The sequence below is a fragment of the Medicago sativa genome, chromosome 1, assembly GCF_051527215.1.
Source record: "Medicago sativa cultivar Bolivia chromosome 1, Bolivia_mono, whole genome shotgun sequence".
Classification (NCBI taxonomy): Eukaryota; Viridiplantae; Streptophyta; class Magnoliopsida; order Fabales; family Fabaceae; genus Medicago; species Medicago sativa.
The window spans coordinates 33,542,086-33,563,423 of NC_140749.1; the positions used below are offsets into that span (position 1 = coordinate 33,542,086).

General features: G+C 34.0%; 1 protein-coding gene and 1 pseudogene across 2 annotated transcripts; both read right to left on the bottom strand.

Annotated features, from left to right (window-relative positions):
- Nucleotides 1–3,470: 3,470 nt before the first annotated feature.
- Nucleotides 3,471–8,682, bottom strand: LOC146954465 (uncharacterized). The gene is made up of 3 exons (XM_085716562.1): nucleotides 8,168–8,682; nucleotides 4,635–7,599; nucleotides 3,471–4,244 (listed from the first exon to the last, which is right to left on the bottom strand). Exons 2-3 carry the CDS (start codon nucleotides 7,582–7,584, stop codon nucleotides 3,856–3,858), a joined length of 3,339 nt encoding a protein of 1,112 aa, XP_085572688.1. The 5' UTR covers nucleotides 7,585–7,599; nucleotides 8,168–8,682; the 3' UTR covers nucleotides 3,471–3,855.
- A 9,484-nt stretch (nucleotides 8,683–18,166) lies between these two features.
- Nucleotides 18,167–21,159, bottom strand: LOC146954466 (putative vesicle-associated membrane protein 726; annotated as a pseudogene). The gene is made up of 5 exons (XR_015013481.1): nucleotides 20,881–21,159; nucleotides 19,259–19,400; nucleotides 18,923–19,043; nucleotides 18,761–18,823; nucleotides 18,167–18,390 (listed from the first exon to the last, which is right to left on the bottom strand). The product of XR_015013481.1 is annotated as a putative vesicle-associated membrane protein 726 (transcript).
- Nucleotides 21,160–21,338: the final 179 nt, after the last annotated feature.

Genomic DNA, 21,338 nt, shown 5'->3' on the forward strand with positions numbered 1-21,338 from the left:
TTGAATGCATTTTTTTACGGTTTTGAATGTGGAACACGTTTTATTTGACTGTAATTAAGACCTATGACTTATATAAGGCTATAAAAAGGCTTGAATCTTCAACATTTTTCTTCATTCTTCTTCACCTCCTTTCTTACATTTTCTTCAATTTTTTTAAGTTTTCTAGGTAGCCTTTAGGAGTGTTTGTGGTGTCATGGTCATTGTTGACCGCTCATACGACCCCTGCAATTGCATTGCAGCTTATGCGGGGGTCGTATAACGGTCAACAGAGACCGTTGACATCAAAGAAAGGCACAAAATATTTATATCGTATTTGTCCGGATTATGGTTTCCATAAACGCTAACAATCTGGTCCGGATTACGTAATCCGGACCAGGGGTATTTTTGGAATTTTTGCAGAGCGAGCGAGAAGGCAGTAGGGTAGAAAAAGTAAATCTTTAAACCAAGATCAAGTGCCCAAACTGCTTGACGATCCTCCATTTGTTACACCTTTGTAAGACCCACCATCTTCACTTCAGCCGAATCCGTTGCAACAATTTCTTATGAAAACCCCCCAAATTTCACTCCAAATTTGTGAGGAAAATTCTAGAGTTTTTTTTTTTTTTTTTTTTTTTTGAGAATTCCCCAAGTATCTTCAACCCAACTGAGAATTCCCCAAGTATCTTTAACCCAATCAACAAAATAAAAAAAATCCTAGAATGAACCTTATCTCCTAATCTAAATCTAACATCCAGTTATCAAATGAATATGTTTTTGAGAATTGAGAGGTTTGACAAGAATGGAGAAGTTGAAGAAGATTATGCTCGTATGTTATGAGTTCTCTTGGATGTGAAAAAGATACATGAATGAATTATATAAGGATTTGGAATATGATAGGAGGAAGAAAATTCACAACAATTTTTTTCCTAGTACTCAAAAATTTTAGTAGAAAAATCACAGCATGGGTCGATCCAAATGAGGCATATATCTTCCATGTATTGATCTGGTACTCACAAATTTTTGAGCCGTCAATTTATGGTTCGATCCTAACAGGGTACGTATCGATCCATAGAAAATCAGATTTTTCCATTTTCATCAGTATGTATCAATCTAAAGGAAGTACAGATTGATCCAAGTATCCTACTATAAAATTATTTTTAAATCATGAATGTATGTATCGATCTATAGGCAATTTTTTATTTTTTTACAAAAACTTAAAATTAATTAGCTTTCAACTTCAGTTGCATTTTTCCTCAAAAAAAAAAAACTTCAGTTGCATTTCAATCATTCCTAAGGGTGTTTTCACTTAAAAACAAGGAGATGGGTCCAATACACATCAAATTTAATTTAAATTATGTCTTAGTTTTGACATCATGCAAAACCTTGTAAACCGAAAATGCACTCACACCAAACTCAATAATGATGGGGTGAGGGGTGTATTGAAAAAAACTCAAGTCTAACATAGAAAAGATAAGACTCGAGTTTATAAAGGGTGTGTTTGATCTGTTAAAAAGTGAATAATATTACAAGATAACTTCAGTTGTACACTGTTTGATTTGTAAAACTGTTTGAGGGACAAGACAAACTAGAGGTAAGGGACAAGACAAAATATAAAATTCTTTGTCGCTCACTAACCACAACACAACTTTTTGTTCCGCGTACAAGTTTTCTAAAATACCAATATAGTCTTTTGTCCACCATAAATGTATAAGACTAAAAATTACTCAATACCATAAAATTTTGTCACGTGTTGTTCTACTTTATGTTGTGTTCTTGCGTTGTTTTATTTGATACTTCTTATTTAGCATATCAAATGCACCCGAAGAGTACAAGCTGGTTTTATGGAGTTGTGTTAGACCCAACGATAATTTCTAAGAATATATCATAGCCCCTCCTAGATCTGTTGGGCAACCTGTTGTATAGTTTTTGCTATCGGGTCATCCACGTTCATTTATATCCACACATCAAACCCAATAGTGATGAGCGTGAAAAAGTATGTTAAAGACTCTCACATTGAATAAAAGATGGTTTGAACAAGTGTTTAATAAACCTCAAGATATAGCAACCCTGTTACTTTCTTATTTCAATGAATTTATTTATTTATGTACCGTAAATATTTGGCCAGATCTTTTAAAAAATAATATTACAATCTCACATTGCAGTTAAATATGATTGATTTTTTTTTTTTGAAGGGATTGAATATTTGTAATTTTGTATAAATAAAATTGCACTGTCACATATACTCATATTTATTTTTTCAATATCATTAGTGTCGATATACACTCAATTATTTGAATTTGCTTAAGCTCTAAAATAAAGGAAGGATATGCCCTTTATTTTATTCCAAACAAGCTAGCGACCCTCCTATATTTTGGGTCAAAGCAAGAAATACTTTTTATTCAGTTAAGAAGCAAAGACCAGAAGCAGATCTGCATACCACCAATTTTGTTGGTAACTTAAGTCCGATTCAACACAAAAAATATATTAATAAATCTTATGATTTGAATTATTCAAGGGAAAGTGGTCCATGAACTATTTGTTAAACAAGTTGATTTAGCTTCAATCCGAAGTATCTTGACTAAAGCACATAAAAAAGTATCTGAAATCTGAAAAACAATACATCCACGGAAATCAAATAATTGAATAGTAGACATCCACATGGAGAAAACTTGAAACCGTCACTTTGATGCATGGAACTCTACAATGCCAACCCATGACTGCATGTATATTAATATTAATGCAAGTAAATAATTTAGTACTCCTCCCATCATTTTTTATATTAAAAATTATGAAGAAAGAAAATACTCGTACTAAGGTCTCTTAAGTGCACCTTTGATGATAAAGATGTTGTATGAACAATTGATATGTTGAGATCCGAGTTTGATCTTACCATGATCATCTTTTTTCACATTTAGTGTTTTAGTTTGAAAAAACATAACTACTTAAAAGTAACTGATGTTAATCTATCTTTCGAAAATAGATTTAACATTCATTAATATGAAAAAATAAAACTATAGGTAAAACATAAACGATATGTTTTAAAAAGTTCAAATATCTCTTATAAAAAAGACCAGCGGTAACTTTTTTTCTCCCTCTTTATCTAAAAATACCTTTAATATGTGATAATTGATTTATTTACACCAACATGTGTTACAATCAACACATAATCAAGTCTATTAAGCATGTGGTGGTCTTAGCTTCTCAACATGTTGTTTTAAGCTTATCAATATCGAGTCTATGCAATTTAGGTAAGCTTAAAACAAAAATTTGATCTCTCACTAAGACGCAGAAGAGAAACAGTTTGAAAGATGTCAATCTCTTAAATGGATGTCTGTATCCAAAAAATTAATCGGGCACCATATCTACTTATCTACTTTGCACCGTCACGTTTTGTATTAATTTCTGGATATTGTTCAACTTTATTGCTAACCTATAGATGGGGATCATAATGAGTACTATAAAATAAATATAATAATGTGAATGCATATCACTTGATGGTTATGATGATAACATTGTATTGAGCAGTTTCTTATAGACCTTAGATCTATAAAAATATAGATAGGACCATGTTACATTAAGAACTAAATTATTCTTCCCTACATCTAAACTTAACCTTAATGATACACATTCAATGGTAATTTCCAACTGTACAATAAAAGTTACTATACTGATGAATACCAAAAAGAAAATACGTAGAAGTGAAATCAATAAAAAGACGAAGTATAAAGTAAAATCCTTAACTCTAGTAGCATAATGAAGTGAAAGAATGTGCAAAATTCATCATCCTACTCTCTCTAGTAGAAAACAAGAAAATGAGCAGGTAAAAAAATTCATATTTGTTAATGAAAATCTCTGAAGAGAAATTGCAGCATACTTTCATGTGCTATCTTTAGAAGGAGGATTGTCGTGGTTTGTTCGAGTGAGTGTTAGGTTTCCTTCTCGTTCATTTGACTCAATGAGCATCAACACGACATCGCGCATTGATGGCCTCTTAGTAGGAGACATACTTGTGCACATTAGAGCAAGTTTCAAAACAGTCAGCATGTGATTTATAGTGATTTGGTCTTCAAGATCAAGACGAGTGTCGAGTATCTCTGAGCTCAGTGTATTGTTATTGTTCCGGATATGGTTTCTCGTCCATGTGACAAGATCTCCTCCTTGCTCCATTGGTTGAACCGGACTTTTTCCGGTTAGCAATTCCAAGAGTACAACGCCGTAACTGTATATGTCGCACTTCTCGGTAACCTTCATGGTATATGCATATTCTGCAAACAGTTTAATAGGATTTAAAGTCTATGGTCAGAAAAAGAAATTTCAAAACTGTTTATTGTATATAACTCAAATTCTTGAATAAAAAAAATTGTTTATAAGCATGAAGTGAAACTGCAGATTATAATGAGCTATACAACAGGACTCTCGATAATATGATATGCTAAGGTCATGTTTGGATAAACAGCATAATTAAGCGCTTATCTTATAAGCTGTAAGTTGTTTTCATTATCATGGAGAACTAATGGGAATAAACGAAAACAGCTTACGGAAATGTCATTTCCATAAGCTTTCCCAAACAATATCACAAGTGCTTATGACAAAATATATCAAGTAAAAATGAAATTCTATGGTTCATTAACTAATTATGTAAAATAGGAGCTTACCAGGAGCAATATATCCATAAGATCCAGCAACTGCGGACATCGATTTTGACTGCGGCATGTCAATCACTTTAGCCAATCCAAAATCACCAACATGGGCCTCGAAATTTTCATCAAGAAGAATGTTGTTAGATTTTATGTCTCGGTGAATGATCTTTGGTTTACAGTCATGATGCAAGTAAGAAAGTCCTTCAGCAGCTCCAAGAGCAATCATGAATCGAGTCGGCCACTCCAAATTACTTGCAGAACCATGCAATAATTCACCTAAGCTACCTCTTTCCATGTACTCATAAAGTAGGAGATTTGAACCTTGGTGATAGCAAAAGCCGTACAGCTTCACTATATTCCGATGCCTTATCCTTCCTAGAGTCGATATTTCAGCCCTGAAACTGTTATCGACATTGTTCCCTTCCCGGTTCGAGGCTAACTTCTTAACAGCAATCGTCTTACCAGATTTCATCACTGCCTTATAAACTGTGCCGCACGCTCCACTACCTATAACATAACTTTCATGAAATCTTTTTGTAGCTTCAACTAGGTCTTGAAATGTGAAACCTTCCTTTGGAGGCAAATAGATATCTGAATCTATTGATGGAGTTTCAGTTTCTGCAAAGGAATCAACAGCCTCACGAGGTGGTCTCATTAAATATAGAATCACTAAAATCAAAATGAGAGAAACACCACCAACAGTAGCTGCAATGATTATGACAATTTTAGCACGGGGAAGATTAGCATCTTTCACCGGATGAGTAGAGCGAGGAGCTGAAATTCTATTGCAGTCACCGAGAGGTGTACCGCAAAGACCTATGTTACCTCCAACAAAGCTGCTAACAGCCATACTTTCGAAAATTTTAGTGGAAGGAATTGGTCCAGAGAGGTTATTGTTTGAGAAATTACACCCCATCAAGCTAGAAAGTGCGCTAAAGGTACTCGGAATTTCACCATCCAATTGGTTGTTATTGAGAAAGAGATACTCAAGCATATTGAGATTGCCAAGCCGAGACGGTATTCTTCCAGAAAGATTATTGTAACTGAGATCCATTGCTATCTGTAAGCTCGAAAGAGATCCTAACTGAGAAGGTATTTCGCCGAAAAACAAATTGCCGTCCATCAGCAACCAGTTCAAATGAGACAGATTGCCTAAGGCTGCAGGAATATTTCCGGACAACTGATTGTCTGAGAGTTTTAGAATCTCCAAGTGCTGAAGTGTTCCGAGTTCATTTGGCAAAGAACCGGTAAAACGATTCCGGCTGAGATCTAGGCGCTGCAGTCTCTGGCACCAAACAATTTCAGTGGGGATTCTTCCGGTGAAAAGGTTTGACGAAACATTAAAAGTTACCAATTGAGATAGATTTCCTATTTCCTTAGGCAACTCCAATGTGAAGTAATTGTTTGCAATATGAAGCCTTTGCAAATTGCGGCAGTTTGTGATCTCACGAGGAAGTGGACCGCTAAACCTGTTATCATTCAAATCAATGGCAGTAAGGTTCTCAAGTTTACACAACTCGGAAGGGAAGCCACCGGTAAGCCTGTTACCAACCAACAGCAACTGTGCCAATGATTCACAGTTCAATATCCCTTTCGGTATGTTTCCGTAAAGCTGATTATCTGCTACATTCAACAGCATCAAATGAGAGTTTCGGCATAAATGAGGAGGTATTGTTCCGGTCAAGTTGTTGTCAGAAAAATCAACTACCCAAAGACGACTAAAAAGTCCAAGTCCCTGAGGAATAATACCAGTTAAGGAGTTGTCGAAAAGTTGCAACTGAATCATATTAGTCAAATATTGCAAGCGGTGCGGAATAGGACCAGTAAGATTATTTATTGACAGGTCCAGCTTCGTCAGGTTCTTCAAACTACCAAACTGATTCGGTATAACACCACTTAGATGGTTCTCAAAGAGAAAGAGCAAGCTTAGACCACGAATTTTGCCAAACTCCGAAGGGATATTGCCACCTAAAGAGTTCTCCGAGAAATCAATGTGTAAAGCTGAAGAAAGATTTCCAACTTCCCTTGGAATGGATCCATTCAAATTATTTCTATAAAGATACAACCACTTCAGCGATTTCAGGTTCCCGATCTCTCCAGGTAACGGTCCAATGAGATTATTCCCATATAACGCCAGGATCTCAAGCCTGCTACAATTCCCAAGCTCTTTAGGAACAACTCCTGAGAACTCATTTTCCCATAAAATCAACTCTTTTAAGTTTTCAAGCATCCCAATCTCGCTCGGTATCTCACCTACTATCTGATTTTGAGCAAGACCAAGACGTTCTAAGCTCTTACATCGGCTAATCTCCTTCGGCAAGCTACCAGTAATGTTATTCGCCCCAGCTCTAAAAGTCACAAGATTCTCAAGGTTTCCAACAGAACTCGGCAAAGGGCCAATGAGATAGTTGCTAAAAGCAACCAACTCAACCAATGAAGTCAACTTTCCAATCTCGTCCGGAAGAACACCAGAGAGTATATTGTTGCAAATATTCAAATATCCCAAAGCAGACAGTTTCCCTAATTCAACAGGAATTTGTCCTTCAAATTGATTATTGTTCAAGTAAAGATATTCCAAACTCGAACACTCACCAATCTCCTTAGGGATACTTCCATTCAAACCATTGAAAGCAAGATTGAGATAAGTTAAATTGGTTAGACCTCCAATACTAGCATTTAGGGTTCCAGAAAGATTCATCGAACTCAAATTAAGCGAAACCACCACTGGATCACTGCCATTTCCACTATAAGTGCAATTTACACCTATCCATCCACATGGATTTTCATCACTAGAATTCCAATTTGACAAATAATTATCTTTATCATGAAGTCCATTCTTAATATCCAAGAGGATTTGTCCCTCTAAATTCAACCCCTCTGTGCTAGAAAGGAATAAAATTAATAGCAATAAAATAACATAATACCCTTTTGCCAAAACTCTCCCCTCCTTGATGTTCCAAGACATCTTAATAATCAATACCTGCACAACCAAACAATCAATCACAATCAATCACCTACATGAACTAAGTGATTTATTTTCCAAGTCAAAAACCAAAAAATAATTTATTTTGATACCTTTTATATTTATTGAATCTTAAAATTCAATTTTTGTTATAGACAAATGTTAGTTGTTACTTTAGAAAGAGGGGGACTTGTTAGTAGCTTAGGTCGAACCCACGAATTTCTTTTTAATACTCTTGCTGTATCTCAACTCATATAATTGAACTACACATTTGGGACCTCAAAATCAATGAAGCACGAACACCAGACACAACACAACACTACTAACATGTCTACACCGATAATAATTTAAGACAATTCAATGTAATTGCATGTGTCGGTGTTGTGTGATGTTCCACTTTTAGACATTGGCATGTGTTGACATACCTTCGATCAAAAGTGTCAGGTGTTACACATCTCAAAATTAAAAGGTGCAATGAACTTAAAGTCATACACAAAAATTCAAAGTGTCATACTCAAAATCTAAATGAAAAATACACATACTATATTACACACAAAGTCATATAGGAGGAAAGAAAATAACATACCTTTCAAAGCACACCATCACTTTTGAAAATAGGAACCAGTTATTCAAGTGGGATCAATGAATCCTTATGAAGGAAACTTGATAAGAAACCCTTATGAAGGAATCAATAAAATTGAATCCAAATAAATAGAATATACCAACTTCACCTTTTGGCATAAAAAGTGGGGATCTTTGATCTAAATCAAAAAATTATGAAATTTTTAGAAGAAAAATAGAAACCCTTTATTCATTCAAGGACTAATAAGGATTGAATGAATCATAAAAATGAATATCCAAGGTAAGAAAAAAAGAGAGAAAAAAATAAAAGGATCTTTTTTGGGGTATGAAATTTAAATGGCCGACAAAGCATGGTTTCATCTTTCTCTCATCGGATCATTTTTGTATTGTCTCTTCATAACACTAAAAGGGTCTTTATTGGTTCTTTTTTATTATTTTTCACACTTTTTAAGTGATCAAAAAGCAAGAAAAAAAAAATGATGCAAAGGTGGAAGAAGAAGAAGAATAAGAAGAAAGAGTGAAATGAAAAAGTTTGAGAAAATTTTATATTATGAGTAGTAAATTTTGGAGGTATGAGATTGTGGAGGTGGGGTCCACTTTCCTTGGTAGGTAAGCTCTGAAATCGTTGTAGTTAAAGCTGTAGCTTCAAGTAGTTTCTGTACTTTGTACTGAGTCTTGTCTTGCGTTATTTTTTCTACGCGTCACTTGTTTTTGTAATGATTTGGTCGAAATTTTTGCTTCATACGTGTAACTGAATCATTCATTTACCATAACTGTATCCATAGATTTTGGACTTCATTAGTAAATATTCTTCTCTCTTTATTTTATTGACAAAAGTAAATATTCTTCTCTCTTTATATATAGTGGGTTTTTTGTTTAATGGTGTAATAATTATAATTATTTCTTATTAAAATGTTTTAATGAACTTTATTACTCCCGTCATTGTATGATAATGAATTTTAAATGTGCCCTTTTTTTTTATCTGAAGGAAAATGTTACTTTTTTCTTATGAAGTTGCAATCGCCACTTAAACTTGTTGTGTATTTGAACTTAATGAATGTGTCAGGATAAAATTAAAATCATTTGTTGATTGTGTTGTGTCTTATGAACAAATGTCACATTTATAATGTCAAACTTTATCATGTTAAGTTGTTTAGTGGCTAGAATTCACCTTTTTCAAGGTGAATAGGTAGGGTGTTCGGGGTTCAAACTCTGACCCCTGCATATAATAATGCATATCCCTGTCAACTAAGTTATGTTCACGGGGACATCATTTTTTATTTTTAATACATTATTAGTTATATTTTTTCTGTTTATAACTTCTTCTTTTTTTACAAAAAAACCTAAAAGAATATATTAATGAACCAAAAATAGTCCCTGTAACATAAGGTGTACCATAGAAAGTTAGTGATCCAAAGAGTATTACACAACAGCGTTGCCCAAGTAGTAGAAAAGTAAAAAAAAAAAAATGAGAAACAACCTTTAAACACGACAAAGGATGCGACCTCCAACTGAGGTAATCACAATCAAACAAAACATAATGTGCTTTTAACCACCGATACGTTTGAACTTTAACCTCTTCAACTATGGAAAGGACGAGATCATCCCTATGATTGAAATTTCTCGCATTCATCTCCTTCCATATGATGTACAATACTGAAATCCAAATTAAGTTGAAAGTGAGGCGAAATTTTTTGGAAAAACCTCTTATTCCACAAAACTGAAGAAGATGATCTTAAATGTTACCGTGATGAACTGTTCCAAATCCTAAGCCGTAAATAAGACTCCAAAGACATCCGAAGAAATCACATTGAAGAAATAAGTGGTCAATGTCTTCCAAACAGCCACAATCATTCGAACAAAGAATATTAGTAGCCATCAAAATATGTCGCCTAAACAAATTATCCTTTGTCGGAATCTCCTAAGCCATCTACAACCATTTACCAAGTAAAGATAAATTAAATTCCTTCAACCTCCTAAGCCCAAACCTCCATTCTCCCTCGATAAACATAAAGTATCCCATTGTATCCAAGAAAATTTCCTAAAATCCTCACATCCCCCAAAAAAAATACTAAAAATAGAATCAAAAGAAGAAATGATACTTTAGGGAGCCTTGAAGAAGGAAAGAAGATAAACTAGATTGCAGGACAGTACAAACTTAAGAAGAATCAGCCAACCTCCCAAAAGACATATTTTTACTTTTCCAACTAGACAATAATGCGATCAATCAAAGGATACCAAAAATGAAGTTTCTAGGGTCCCCACCAATGGACAACCTTAAGTACATGACAAGAATGTGGTGATGTTTACAATTCATTACTGAAGTCGCCTCATGCAACCACAATCAACCACATTTACTCCAAACATCATGCATTTGTGAAAATTAATTTTTAGGCCAGAAATCTCTTCAAACAAAAGTAACAGTGCCTTCAAGGATCTAATATTTTCCCAACTTTTAGCCCTTGTCAACAGAGTGTCATCAACGAACTATAAATGTGAAACTGACACACCTACTTGTGTATGACATTTAACCCTTCAGCAGCCAAAAGAAACAAAAAAGGAGAAAGAGGGCCCCCTTGACGAAGACCTCATTCCAGCTTAAATTCATCAATTGACCTCCCATTGACAAGAACCGATGTTGTTGCTGTTGCAACACATTTTAAAATTTACTTACGCCAAAGCGGGTGAAAATTCATTTTAACCATGACATCTTCCAAATACCTCAAATCAACTGAATCATATGCTTTCTCAAAATCAACTTTAAAAAGAATTAATTCTTTCTTTAGTCTCCGAGCATCCTCCACTGATCATTGACAATAAGAATACCATCAGGAATTTGTCTACCTTTAACAAAAGCAGAGTGAGACTCCGACACTACATTACCAACAGCTTTTCTCAATCTATAGCAAACACCTTAGACAAAATTTTATACAAACCACCAACCAAAGAGATATGATGAAAATCAACCAACGGTTGAGGGCTCTTAACTTTAGGAATCAAAGCAATAAAAGTACTATTGATACATTTGGTTAACTTCCCATTTATGTGAAATTCAGTAAAAAAAAATACAACAATTCAACCTTCAGCATATCCCAAAAATCTTTGATGAACCCCAGGTTAATCCATCCGGCCCAGGACTTTTGAAACTATCACAGTCCCAAACAGCCTCCTTTATCTCTTGTAACAAAAGAGGCTTAGTAAGATCAAACTTATCCTCCTCACTAATAGACTTAAACTCCAAATCCCCTAGGTCGGATCTCGCATCCGCCACCAATTTGAATTGATTATGAAAATGTTGGAAACTAACGCTTCTCACGACATCCACTCCCTCTACTTGACTTCCGTTAACATAAATAGAAATAATTGCATTCGACCTTTTCCGGAAGGACATCACCCCATCAAAAATTTAGAATTTGCTTCTTCCTCCTTCAACCAAATTATTCTTGAATTTTAGCACTGAATACTGGTACGTAATTTTGATAAAGCCACTACATCGATCAGCTGATAAAAAATGAAGCTCATCCACCTCCACATCCACTAAACCTTGAACCTCCTGTTTTACATCTAAAGAAGACATGTGCTCTTTGACACACCGAATTTTGCTTTCTAAATTTTAGGTATGATTCTGGTGCCAAATCTTCAAACAACTTTCAGCAGTTTAAATTTTTCTTTTAACACAACATTTCCACCCATGAACTGGAAAAGACTATGATTTTTCAGCACAAACTCCTTATAACCTGGCAAATCAGCCCAACATTTCACTAACCTTTGCGGCTTAGGATCCCAATTGTCTTCATCAATCATGAACATAATCGGGTAATGATCGGATAGCCCTCTAGGAAGAGAAGATTGAATACAATTTGGCCAACAAGAAACCCACTTTAGAGATAATAAGAACCGATCTAACCTAATCATAGACATATCATCCCCGCGGTACCAAGTAAAGTTACGGCCACATAACGGTAAATCAATCAAGAAGCTGCCTTCAATAAACTGATTAAAATGAGAGAAGTCTTCATAAATATCACCCCCCCCCCCCCCCCCGACCTATTACATATATCCTATATAGAACGGATAGCTTTGAAGTCGCCTAGAATACACCAAGAAGCCCCTGGATAATTATTAAGCAAACCATTCAGCTCATCTCATAACAATTGCCTACCCCCATTATCACACGAAGCATAAACATTGGCAATAGAAAACTCTTTATTGGTCTGAATAAATATTCCTTTGACCAGCAAACAATTCTCCACAATCAAATTCATCCAAACATCCACCACAAGAGAATTCCAAAACGTTAAAATACCCCAGACGCACCTACTGAAGGCTTGTAGGAAAAACTAACAGATGTTGTCCCCTACAAAAACCGACACACAAACTCCAACTTTGTCTCCTGGATACACACTAAGTTGGACACCTCTCCCTCACCAACCTCTGAACCTCCTTCCTCTTCTCCCACCCCCAAGCCCTCTCACATTATAAGAAAAAATCTTCATGACCCCACCCAACTCCCACCCAACCACCAACACACCCCTTATACACTGACACCCTCCATACTCACCTTTCCCCTCATACCCAGGGACGGATCTCTTTGGGGGCAGACAGGTGTCATGGCATCCCCCAAATTTTCCTTATATACTATATTAGATGCATCTTATTAACAAGATTTCAATTGTTGTGGTGGAAATGGGTACCATAAGTTGCTCTAGGTCACCGGTTCAACACCCACGCGTCTTCTATTTACATATTTATTCTTATTCTTCTACTTTTGCATGTTGTATTTAAAAAAAAAAACGTTTATGAGGGGATTCGAACCCACATCCATCCTCTTGCTCCTTTCCTTTAAAAACACTCTATACCACTTGGCCAATTATTAATTATTAATAATACTTGAAACCATTTAATATATATTCCATAAAAGGTTGGCACCCCAACAAATTAACTTAAGATCCACCATTGCTCATACCCTTCTCAAACACCATTGCACCCTCCTTCTCCCCACCACCACTGCCCCTATATGGAACTTGAAACATATTCTTACACTAAACTCCAATAATCTTTCCAATCTCGCAAACATCAGCCTTAACCTCCTTCTTGTTACCATGCACCGCTACCCAATTTTTCCAATCCACATTTGTTGCCGAGGAATCAGACCCTGCTGACAAAGAAACTCCTATTGATTTACCTAGGGATGGCAATGGGTACCCTATGGGTAGGGTACTATAGTGCCCATCCCCATACCCGCATTTGTAAAAAATACCCGTACCCATGTCCGTACCCTCGTGGGCAACAACTTTAGTGCCATTCCCCATACCCTATGGGTACCTAAGGGCCCATACCCGCATCCATTACCCGCACTTTAACTATGAAAAGACAATAAAAACATCATAATTGAAATAAAACTACAGTCTAAATTTTTTAAAATTTACTCAAAAAATAGTTCGAATCGTAGTATTTAGTGAAATAAAAAACATCCAAAATATCCCTAAAAAATTGTACACCTGCATGATGGAGTTGTTATTACATTAAGTAGTTTTTTTGTTTAAGTTTAGGTATAGACTTAAATAGCTAAATTAATTAATTAATTATACACAAAAAATAAATAAATTATTTATGATATTATATAAATATGTATATGCGGGGTTGCGGGCTTGGACAGTATAGTACCCTTACCCGTGCCCATACCCATTAAAATTTGTGGGTATTACCCGGACCCGTGCCCATATCCATGAAAGCGGGGTTTTACCCTACCCATCGTGGATATTTTTTGCGGGTATCCATTGGGTTTGGGTTCAATTGCCATCCCTAGATTTACCAACCATGTCCTTCGAAGACCTACTACTCACCTTAATTTTTTCTGCGTGCTTAAGAGAACGAATCAACGCACTCCTATCTTATTCAGACAATCGAGCCACCCTTTTCAAATCATTAATAGATGACACCATCGTTCTTCTTCGTTGTTTAGTTGCCTTTGAGTCCGTCTCACGACTACAAGACTTATTCGTTGTTCAATTGATTCACAAGCGTCTCCACAAGGGGTTAATCATCATGCATATAATTAGGTTCAGAATGCACCGACTTAATGTCATCCTCGTATTCTACCAGACACGCATAATCAGCTAAGTCAAATTCAAGATCCTCAACGAATGGTCTTTTTTAAAAAATAAAAGTTCAAGAGAGTTGCAGGTTCACGAAGGACAAAGCAAATCTCAAAGACAAGTGAACAACAAAAATATATTTATAAATCACTCATAAAAAGGACTTCACACATGTAGTGGAGGTTAAATTCATATATGCACGTTTTGTTTACCAGACAAACTGGTTTTACTAGACAAACAAACTGTTAGTGCATCGTTCTTCAAAAAAGAAAAACTACTTCACATAAACACGTTGCAACACATATAGACGTAAGTGCTTACGTAATAATTATGTAAAAATTAACCTTAACACCATATACATATAAACAACTCTTTTAAATTAAATGTGAACAAAATATAAATTATGTACAAAACACAGGAACTGGAAAAAGGCCCCCACCAAACATCCAACCAGTATTCCTAGTGGCCCTACTAATCTGTAGGATACTGACATAAAAGAAGTTGGGTGAAATATATAAAAGCTTTCCATCCAATGGTTTGTCTCTATCAAGGGTGGGTTTTTCCATCTCACTACTCATCATGCAATCTTGAAAAGGTTCATCTATGAGTCCCTACAAAGAGAAATTCCACAAGCAATTGGAGCACATGTGAGGCCATCACTTTCTCATCACTTTGTTGGATTTTTTAGTGCGGCTTAATAGGATGAATATGCATTTCAATTGTGCATGCTTCTCTTGATTTGGCTTGATTCCACTCACTTAATATCCTTCAAGTTTGGCTTGATTCCACTCAAAATCCTTCAAGATATGTGAATACCACTTTACCTGAATGGGTAGATTTAAAGAGGTTGTCCTTTTGAAATTTTATTAGGGTATAAACGCCAAAATATTAAACACTATTTACCAAATTGCTATCTTTTTTTAACCATTATCCTTTCCTTTTTGTTATCTCAAGAAGATTTAGATAATCACTCTAGGTGGAATGGTGGAATTAATTAATAATAAAAAAAATTATAAAAGAAAGTGTAAATGTGTTGGATCTTTGGAGCTCATGACCAAGATTAAGATAGACTTCAAAATTTAAAGAACGTCGATTGATGTACTTGAATATTGTCCATTAACAAAGTTCTTATGTTGATAAGGGATGTTAAACTCACACTCTTGTGAGATATGAGTCAACTCATTACTCATTGTAATGATAAACTTAAAAATAAATAAAAAACTAAAAAAATAAAGGTATATACGTCACTGAAAGATGCATTTAATGATATGCATCACGGGCATTATTAGATGAGTGCTTGTAATTTGGATAAAATATATGATTAAATTATTAAATAAATAAGAAAATATTTAAAATTTAAAATTTCCTTTTTATAGAAAAATTACAAAGTTTGATCTATATAATGGTTAGTCAATCTTCATTAATGGTATAGTCTTGTATCGTACTCTCTTTGTCTCACTTTAGATATCTGATTTGTGTTTTTCACACTTAAGATAATAAAACAAATCATTTAATAATGGAGTAGTTTTGATGATTTTAATGATAAAAAAGTTTCATTTCTTCAAAAAAAAAATGATAAAAAAGTTTCATTTACTAAAATGTTCTTATTAGGGGAGAAACATTATGAGCTAGCATAGGCAAACACCATTTAAGTCTTCATGAAATCAATCAACTCATTTCCATATCCCTAGCGTGACACGCAAAAGTACAAGGGTTGTGTCGCGAAGGTAAACATTGTCTAAAAGATATTGTTAATAGGGTCATGCTAACAAGTGTCCTAAGGAAATTCTTTATGGATTCTGAATTAAGAAACAATTTATTGAAAAAGTATAATGCTTCAATTTCCGATGCATTGAATGCAATTTCCATAAAAACCTATCATCTAAAGTCTTTAAAGAGTGCACTGGAGTGCCTTAAGGGCACTCGTTAACATTTCCCTTATTAACAGATTATTTTGGCAACATGTTTCAGTTTGTGTCATTTTACTAAGCGTGTGTTTGGTAGAGCGTATTTTGCTCCCCAAACCACGTTTTAGCATCCAAACGTGGTTTCCATTTTTCTGTCATGTTTAGGAAAGATTAAAACTGAATCTGAAACGTATGTTTTCTTTTCCAAACGCGGGTTGAACCGAAGCTGCAATTCCAAGCTTCTGCGTTTTTAGAATCAATTCTGCATAAGCCCCAAATTCTTTTCCAGTTTTACCCCTGTTTTTGTGATGCGTTTTCCCTGCTTGGGCTTCTCATTGCTTCAGACAACAAAGAATCCAAATAAGGCCCATTCTATTTTTTTTATTTTTTTTAAACGTTTGTTTTCTTTTGACACCCTTTATTCTTATACTATATTAAAAATAATAAAATTTATAAAACAAATTAAAAAAAAACTCTTATAAACTAATATCTTTTTAAAATGAATTTATGATCTTAGATAAGTTAAAATAATTATCTAAAATGAAAATGATATTTAATTTTAAATACAATTAAAAGGATAATTTGGTCATTATACATTCAAAATCAATTTTAATTCAAACTATTCAAACAACATCAACTCGAAAGAATCACTTTTAAATGAGTATATCCAAACTTAATCAATTCACATCAAACTCACTTTTAACCAAAATCAATTCTTTCAAACTCAATTCTATCAAAATCAATTTTCTCCGCCGCCAAACCAAACACATATAAAGCCTCAAATTTTGAGTCCAGATGGTATTGTTAAGTTGTTTTTCACGGTTGTTAACTTGACATTTTACAACTCATCATCTGGAGTTCTATATTATGGACTATTTGGATGAGTTGTAGCATTCATACGAGAATGGTGACTTCCTAGCACACTCTTTGACAATTATGGAGGTAGAAACTTTTAGCCTTTGCCAAGCTATTTATTGGATTGGTGGGTTTGTCATAACATGATTTTTGAGTTGGATTCTAAGACAGTGGTAAATAGTTTTCCATTAAATAATTCACTTGTGTTTAGATATACAATTCAAACTTTAAATTTATAGTTTTATTTCTCCGTAAACTTTCAATCATAAATATATGTTATGTCCTAATGAAAACTATATTTTTGAAGTTTGAAAATTAATATGTAAAATATGGGTGAAAAATCAAAATGAAATAAAAAAAATAGATATATGATTAATAGTTATCTAAAATTAAGTTAAGAGATAAAAGTAATTTTGACTTTAAAATTTACAAACTCCCTCGTATAAATTATGAACGGTTGAACTCAACTTTGATAAATCTATGCCTTCGAGCACCGGCAACCAATGCATATATAAATTCAACCGTTTGACTTAATAACATATGCCTTCTAGCACTGGTAATTATTCCATATGTAAACATCAACACTTCAAAGTTTGACTAACTCTGCAATTTGCTATATATATAAATTTAATTTATTTCAGATCTCATCTTGGTTAAGCGATAGCAGCAACGAAAGTCCACAGAAAAACTTTTTTTATTTTTTTAAAAGATTAAATAAAAGGATTGGCAAATAAAAGCGTAAAACTTCCACAAAAGCCAAATTAAGTAATAAAGTATCCCGGAGTGTGTTCCTCTCAAAGTCTCAGGTTCAATTCCCTCTAGTGTCAATTTCAGTGGGCAAGTCAAGCTGCAAAGCTCTGACTTAGAACAGGACCCCCACAAGTGGACGGTGTGACTGGTCTCCTCAGATTAGTCGGTCCTTGAATCGGATACCGAGTTTGAAAAAAAAATAACAAAGTATCCCTTATTTTGTCATCTGCTTCCGGTTATATAAATATAATGTTAATAAAAAAAAATTAGTATATTGCTCTAGATGGTACATTCTTTTGCTGCTAATTTTGGCTTTTTTTGGCATTTTATTTTGAAGAAATATTAGACAAATATATAGTACTTAATTGAACTATATAGAATCAACTAAAAAAATTTAATGAGATTAAGAACAATTACAAACAAATGTTACGTATGAAATCTTGTACAATTGATCGAACGAAAATAAACTAATGTAGGCAACTGAAGCCACGACATATCGACATAAAAATCATTAAAACAATAACAAAGATGATACCAAAGGCAATCAATTTGATCTTCATATTTTGAATCCACATCTTTCTTTTCATCTTTGTTCCCTGTGTTCTAAAATCTTGTGCCTGCAACATGTGACACAACTATGTCAAGTGCATGTACAAATGAAACATGATTAATGAAATATTTCATATTGGACCGTCAATTATCCTTAAGGGCACATATGCCCTCCAGAAAGGCTCAGGCGCCCTCTTGAAGGGCTTCTAAAGCCCTAGGCGCGTTCCCCTAAGGGCGCCGTCTTAACAAGCTTCTAGAAACATCTAGAATGCTCTAGAGTGACTTAGGGCCTAAGCTGCTTGGGGCTTAAGTCACCGAAATACAAGCCCACGAAGGGCTATAAATACCCTTCTTGAGAGCATTCTCAAGGCATCGGATAAACATTCTAAACCCTAGATTCTATTATTGTACTTTTGCAAGTACACATATGATACTAACCTGTGATCGAAGGTTGTCAGTCTTATCCACTAGCATCTCAATCTTTTCTCCACGGTCAAGAACCTGTAATAAATTTAATGAAAAATATTTAAATGTATGGTGATTAATTAAAGTAAATCTTTCAATTAGAACTCTATGCAATGGTAATTTTGAAGGTCTTGCCTTTTCAATGTTCTCCATCATAACACCCTTAACTTCAGAAACTTGAGCCTTCACTTTGGCAAGCTTGTTAATCTCTTCAGGATGATCAACACAATATTGCATTTGCTGCTTTAATTTTGGCCTATAGATTTTCATGCATAGTGCATTAGTAAATCATTATTTATTGCATAGTAAAATTATTTTTTGTATCAATCAAGGGAATTGTTAAAGTTTCTATATTTTTACTATTTAATCATGCATATATTTTTACTATTGCATAAATTTCTATGTTTGCTTACAAAATTTTGTAAGCAAAAATGCATAAATCATCAAAATTTCAATATAAAATTGAGGTACCCATATTCTTTGTTGAGGCTACGAGCTGAAGCAGTTGCAGCTTTGCCACCACCATATTTTTTGCTGAATTCTTCCTTGACACGCTCAAGAAAAGCAATAGGAATTTGTCTACCAGCAGATTCGACCGCCACCACGCAGTAGGCTACAAAATCCAGAACAAAGAAAAATCTTATGCCAAATTTCATACACTTTCTCGGTTAAATTTCAAAATCTTTAATTATCGCTTAAATAAAGATCGATAATCTCATTCTACCGTGACTATATCCTACCAAAATAGAATTTGATTACTCTTTCCCACACGCAAAGTGCAGCAAATTCGTTTTAGTGTTATCCTGGTTAAAAAAAAAAAACAAAAACCAAAGAATTTGTTGCACCGTTGCATTATGGGAGAGGATCGAAATCCTACGCATTATGTGAGTTAAAAACCAAAGCATTACATGTGAACCATATCTTGAATGTTAATGTCATATATACAAACACACAAAAACTTCATAACATGCTTTCATATGTATTATGTTGATTTTTAGATACAAGTCTCATATTGGTTTTATTAAAAAACAATTAAAATAAATAAAACTAGGAAAAAAAAAATTTAATTGTGATTTTTCAGCAACATTGCATAACAAAAATAGTAAACTACATTAGAGAGGAATGGATCAAGCAGCGGCGAAGCTAGCAATAATTCTATGAGGTGGCCACATATAATTTTTTTTTTAAACTAAACTAACCAAGTAGGCAACAAAAATTCACAATAACTATTACTTATATAAAATGTTCTTCATAAAATATACACTTGATTCAACAAGAACGGATTATACCAAAAAATGCGGCAATAAACTATTTTGTACCAAAAAAGCCATAGTAGAATAGCGGATTGTACCAAGAAAGCTACAACAAAAGAAATAAAAACTAATAGTAGCTATTTATAAAAATTGATGTTAATTGTTGCTAATTATGTTGTTTGATGTTAGTTGTTGCTGTTTAGGTCACCATGTCGTTGTGCTCTTCTCTTCTATTCCATCGTACTGTGTAATTGTATTGTGATTGTGAAAAGTTAAAAAGCCATCCTTGTTTTATTAATTGTGTGGTGCTGGTGGGCTGAGAGTGTGTGGGCCTACAATTGTATTACTTTATTTGTTAAATAAACCAAATATTGTTATTATTTATTATTTATCTCTTTTGGGTGTTAATTTTTTGGTTCCTATACGACATTATCAAATAATTTGAAGTTTGACCGGAAGCTAAATAAAGATAAAAAAAATTATTTCACTTAAAATTAAACTTGGGGTAGCTAAATATATATTATTAGGGGTAGCTAAATATAAAAATATACCTACTCACTCAGAAAAATATATTTTTTTGGGGTAGCAAGGGCTACCCCTCCCTTATACTACCATTCGCCCCCGAGTGTTAGTGCATGAATGAACTCTTTCACCCTTATAATTTATATTATAATTATCAAACATGAAATTGAAAAAACAAATGGAACAAAAAATAAAAAAAAATCCAAGATCTATATTAAAGAAAAAAACTACATAGAATATAATCATCAATCATCACAAAATTATATAAATTATGATAAAATAAATTATGCAAATTTCAAAGAAGCATTCATAACTCACTGAAGCCATTATCAACAAGGTAATTGAAAGTGTGGCCATCACAATTGTAGGTGAATCTGTTATTAGAAGAAGGAAGCTTTTGCAAACATTGAGAGGCAATGGTGGAAAAATTTCCAGAAAATTCTGTGTACTCAGCAAGAATCATGGTCCCACGAGCCACAAAGCTATAGATCAAAGTTTGTTGCCCCATCTCCAAACACAAAAACAAATTGCAAAATGTGCAAAGAATAAAGAGAAGGGGGTTGAAAGAGTAAGAGATGAAAATGCAAGTAATTAAGTATGAGGAGAGAAATAAATGATTGATTTGGGTTGAAGGAGTTTTTCTTGTCTTGAGTAACATGCGGGATTACCATTACATTGGTTTTGTCTTTAAATAGTATGTTTGATACTAATAAATAGGAAATTAATTTTTATAGCATGTTAAGAGTTTTTCAATTTTTATACACATTTTGTAATGT

Excerpts from the sequence above, each read along its gene's own strand:
- LOC146954465 (XM_085716562.1), bottom strand. The coding sequence starts at position 7,584 with ATGTCTTGGAACATCAAGGAGGGGAGAGTTTTGGCAAAAGGGTATTAT. Across the intron at positions 4,245-4,634 it reads TTATGGATATATTGCTCCTG|AATATGCATATACCATGAAG; the intron begins GTAAGCTCCTAT and ends AACTGTTTGCAG.